At 33.4% G+C, this 5,058-nt stretch overlaps 1 protein-coding gene across 5 annotated transcripts; it reads left to right on the plus strand.

The window, feature by feature from the left end:
- On the plus strand, positions 1-4,374 carry LOC107609051 (ubiquitin thioesterase OTU1). 5 transcript variants are annotated; one of them, XM_016310874.2, is made up of 9 exons: positions 1-108; positions 681-772; positions 886-931; positions 2,366-2,474; positions 2,767-2,858; positions 2,966-3,028; positions 3,491-3,609; positions 3,725-3,800; positions 4,054-4,374. In XM_016310874.2, exons 2-9 carry the CDS (start codon positions 708-710, stop codon positions 4,108-4,110), a joined length of 627 nt encoding a protein of 208 aa, XP_016166360.1. In that variant the 5' UTR covers positions 1-108; positions 681-707; the 3' UTR covers positions 4,111-4,374. The 5 variants fall into 5 exon arrangements, with proteins under 5 accessions (XP_016166360.1, XP_016166362.1, XP_016166361.1 ...); XM_016310876.2 differs by having other exon boundaries at positions 60-108; positions 707-772; XM_016310875.2 differs by lacking the exon at positions 1-108 and adding an exon at positions 109-242.

The following is a 5,058-nucleotide window of genomic DNA, read 5'->3' on the forward strand; positions in this document are numbered from 1 at the left end:
CACGTTTCCTAGATTTTGAACTCACATGTTTTTATGTTACAATGTTGATAAAGGCTTCTCTGTTTCAAATCAGATACCACTTGAGAAAGACGGTGGCATCCCCAAAAGGTAACCTTCAATAATCTAAATTCATTAATTCATTCATTCTTTTTTGAAATTTATAGATATATATAAAAGCCATTCCTTTTTCCCCCACACTCCCAAATCCAATCCACAATTTGCAGCATCAGCAAAAAAGCAGAGTAAGATTTTTGTTGTCACTTCCCCAATTCTATATTCCATGTTCTTTGCGTAAAAAAGCTATCTTTGCTTTTAATTCTTGCCTTTGAAGCAATTCCCAGTTCCCATAGATCTGCAAATTCAATTGGGTGTTTGTTTTTCTATTATTCTTTGACAAGTTGTTTCATTGTCTTGTTTTCTTGCTGATTTGAGCTTCTCTAGCTTCTTACAATTCGTAAAGTTTTCATCTTTATGTGCTGTTCTATTTGGGTTCCTTTTTGTTCTTTGTATTCAATTTCAAAGTTTTGCTACAGCTAGCTGAAATTTTCATAATTTTCCATTGGTTTGTTAAGTTTGGTTCTGTGGCCATGTAATAAATTCTAGGATTTGTTCTTGTCTTAGGTTATTATTATGTAGTAACACTTATAGAATTTGATCAAGGATTTGATTTTTCTGTTTAGGGTTGATATTTATTTACAATCTACAGCATGGAAGGTATTGTTGTGAGAAGGGTCATTCCCTCGGATAACAGTTGCCTCTTTAATGCAGTTGGGTAAGCAATGAACATGTCTCTATTTTCATGTGATCTTGAAAGTATGGTTGCAATGATTCAACTTGTCATGTTATTTACCAATTTGTGGATTTGATTGTGTTTGCTTATTTCAGATATGTGATGGATCGTGATCAAACGAAAGCAGCTGAGCTGAGACAGGTGATTTGCTTATATTATAGTTATACATTTATATTTATATATATGTTTTGTTTTTTTGGAGCCCCTAGAGGGGCTAAAGGGGAAGAATGGCGGGAATGTTCGATTCTCGTGTCCGAAAGCCACGTCACCCTCGGACACCAAAGGAGACGCCATTTGAGCTATATGTGCTATTGGTTGCTTGCATTATATTTATTGGTTTTAAATATGCGATACGATGTGTATACAATAATCCAATTAACCTTACCCAAACAAGGCCACAAGTGGAGTGGCTACTTCTAGGATTTGAATTTGTGACGTTCAGATCACGAATAAGCAACCTTATAGTTACGCCGAGGCTCACCCTAAGCTGGGAAAAGTAGCTTGAAAAGGAGGTTTGGAAATGCTTATAAATGTTCTCTTAATTGAATTAACCTTTTCTTTCATATTACTTTGCTTGTATCGATTTGAATTTGTGGGACAACCAAAAATACTTATGATGTTTTTCATTCCCATTTTCGGCACAATTATTCCTTTCCAATACATAGTTCTATACAAATTTGTGAAACCTGAGAGGGCTTGTTTATTGCAAGATGAGAGAAAGCTCACATGGATTTTGGAGAGAAATCAACGGATGAGATTAAAACAACTAATTAAGTGTGTGGTTGAGTGACCTTTCCACATCCACTTTCATCCTTTTTGCAAACTCTCCCTGTTTCTTAGTTTCAAAGGCCTCACTTTCTTGCATCCATCTTTGCTCCTTGTCTTCTGCGTTGACTCTCATTTTCTTATTGAAACCTTACTCCAATTGGACTCCAAGAATTACATTCCTTAGATTCCTTGTCTGTTTTCTGAACTTTCTTTTGTTTCTGTAGTTGTTTGCCGATCTTTTTCGTTTTCTTTTTGAAATTCAATGACTTGAATTATTTGAATAAAGGAGTTTAGGGTATCATGGATTTGTATATCATGTTTTGATAACCATAAAAAAATCATATCAAGTTTGAATGGGTGAGAAACAATCAAGTTCAATTAGAGTTGTACCATAATTGTTTAACTGGCTAATATTATGTAAGAAGCAATCAATTTCGCTATCGCAAACCTAAATTTCTCAGGCCATTATTTTGTGACAAGCAATCAATATTTAAAAACACGATATTTTGTAAACCAGAATGAACAGCCTAACTGAACTGAATGAAAGCCACTCACTAATATTCTCTTTGTTAAACCAAAAGCATGAAACCTATAAGGTGGCAAGCTGTCAGCACGATGCACAAAAGAGTGTAGGCACATGATAATTTGCCATAACTTGCAATTAGTTGTTTTACTTTTCATTCCAAGATGGTAGTTTTCTACCAGTGTGCCCTGTATTGTCTAACATCTTATCACTTTCACTGTGTCATTGACATCTTTGATTTATTTATTTTATCTGAGTACTTTGTGGTGTTTGGTTTGCTACAGGTTATAGCTGCAACAGTAGCAAGTGATCCGCAGAAATATTCTGAAGCATTTCTTGGGAAGCCGAATGCAGAGTACTGTAACTGGATTCTTGATACAGAGAAATGGGGAGGTCAGTTGTGCTATGTGGTTCTAACCATTGTTCTGTTACTTTGTTTCTGCAAAATACTAAGTGTACGTGAGCAAAAGGCTCGTTACCCTGAAAATTTTTAGCGGTAATAACTGCTAAGATTAAATTAACGTGACAAACGCCACAACAGTTAGTAATTCTTTATATGTTTTTCTGGTCAAGATTTTTCCGGTCGGTTAGTTGATGAGTTCACCACTAGTTTCAAAGGGTATTTCGACCTATCTTGCATACTTAGGGGTAATGGTTATTAATTGACCTATGATCGTTTGTGAAGGTGCGATTGAACTTTCGATATTGGCGGATTATTATGGACGCGAGATTGCTGCATATGATATCCAAACATCAAGATGTGACTTGTATGGTCAGGTAAAGAGAATCTTTTATTTTTGCATTCTCACAAGGTCTTAAGTTTTCTTTTCAACCTCTTATAGCTTAACTTTTTCGCTCTCTTCATTTGTGGATAATGTCGACAGGAAAAGGGTTATTCGGAAAGGGTGATGCTTATTTATGATGGTCTCCACTATGATGCTTTAGCTGTATGTCATTTCTTATGCCAGAAATTAGTTTTCCTCTGCTATTATCTTTCATGACCTTTATTTTTTAACTTTTTCCGAGTGGGAAAGATAGCCTTAAATGTAGATTGCATTGTATCTTCTCATGAACTCATCAAAATTTAAGGGTGTATTTGGTTTGCGTTTTCATTTTCAATATTTTCTGTTTTTAGAATTTTGTGAAGAAAAAGAGGAGAAAACAAGAGGCGAAAACGGAAAACAGGGTTTTATTATTTTCACTGTTTCCTCTTTTTCCTTCACAGAATCCTAGAAACAGAAAATAAAAACGCAAACCAAACGAGCTCTACTTTATTGTGATTGTGAAACTAATGGTATGTGGTAATTCCATTATTATCTAACAATCACATAGCTCTACAGAATTAAGGTTCATATGCATTTTCCATTCCATTTCCATGTAGCCTGGTGTTTACACCTTGTATGGTTCAGGTGTCGCCCTTTGAGGGAGCTCCCGAGGACTTCGATCAGACGATATTTGCCGTACAGAAAGACAGAAGCATTGGACCTGTTGAGGGGCTTGCTCTTAATTTTGTTAAGGACCAACAGAGGTAATCTTCAATATTTTGAAAACTTCAATGTTGAAAGTGGTTTTGAAAAAAAAAAAAAAAAGGAAACCAGAGCAAAATTGATGCAACATTTTTATTTATGGCTGCACTTTAACAGGAAGAGGAGATTCACCGACACCGCCAACTTCACCTTGCGCTGTGGTGTATGTCAAATCGGAGTTGTTGGTCAGAAGGTCAGTCCATATCTCCTTACGCTTCGCGATAAATATTTGCATCCTCGTATAACATATTTAATGCGCGCTCCAGAAACATGCAGAACAACTCATTCTTGATTTAGATATAACTTCTAAACATTGTAAATGAAAATAAGTGACTATGATTAATATCATGAAGCACACAAACACCAACATTATGGATCAATCTCTTGTTATAGTTCTTATGATTATGAGTAATTTTGGTATAATTTTTCTTTATGAACAAATTCAGGAAGCTGTGGAGCATGCACAAGCAACCGGTCATGTTAACTTCCAAGAGTATAGATGATGATCTAAGAAGCAGAAACTCACATGTGAATTTTGTATCAAGAACAATGTTTAATTGGTGCAAACTTCTTCTTTTTCATTTTTATTATGAACTGATTAAAGTAAAAACTAAATTGTTTATGCCTTGAAAATATTGTAGCAAGTTGTGTTGTAACTTGTAACAATAATTATTTATAGCCACAGTTTCAATCCATTGTTATTTTATTGTAACAAAAATAATATTAGTATTTCTTCAGCAGCATAATAGATAAATCTGTTTTAGCCATAACCTCTTTTTTTTTCCTTCTATTTTTCCCCTCTTTCATGATTTGATAATGTCAAAAATGATATTACCACTTTTATTTTTGATAATTTCACTCTATGCATGATTACACCTTTTTTTTTTGCATTATATAATTGTATGAATTTATATGTAAAAAATGACTTTATTAAAACAGGAATAAAAATATCCATTCGCATAATAATATAGTTAAAATATTTCATCATACCCGTGAATCCCTTTATCAAGGAAATGTTTCATATATTAGTATCTAAAAGATTAATATATTAAAAATATTTTTTCCCCTCAAGAAAGAAAGATCATCATGTTAATCGTTTTGGGCGGTTAAATATGTAATTCTTATTAAAAAAAGAGAGGATGTATAACATATTTGGCATAAAGTAATGAAAGTATATAAATTTGAGTTTTTGTTTTTTTTTTTTTTCATAATCGAAGTGTTAAGAAAAAGAGAGGCTATAAAATATACATGCACTTAATCATTTAAGAATTGATAAGTTAATAGAAACTTCTTTCTTTTACAACAAAAATGTAAATTCACTCTTATATATATATTGTCCTTGTTTTCTTGTTGAAACAAAATTGGTTGGCATTATGAGACCACAATACAAAAAACAAGTCAAGAAAATCTGCTCTCATCTTTATTTTAAGCCGACTCATTAAAGATTGAGA

This window comes from Arachis ipaensis, chromosome B07, assembly GCF_000816755.2.
Source record: "Arachis ipaensis cultivar K30076 chromosome B07, Araip1.1, whole genome shotgun sequence".
Classification (NCBI taxonomy): domain Eukaryota; kingdom Viridiplantae; phylum Streptophyta; class Magnoliopsida; order Fabales; family Fabaceae; genus Arachis; species Arachis ipaensis.

Coding starts and splice junctions, on each gene's coding strand:
- LOC107609051 (XM_016310874.2), top strand. CDS start 708: ATGGAAGGTATTGTTGTGAGAAGGGTCATTCCCTCGGATAACAGTTGC. Junction 773..885: donor TGCCTCTTTAATGCAGTTGG/GTAAGCAATGAA, acceptor TGCTTATTTCAG/ATATGTGATGGATCGTGATC. Junction 2,859..2,965: donor GATGTGACTTGTATGGTCAG/GTAAAGAGAATC, acceptor TAATGTCGACAG/GAAAAGGGTTATTCGGAAAG.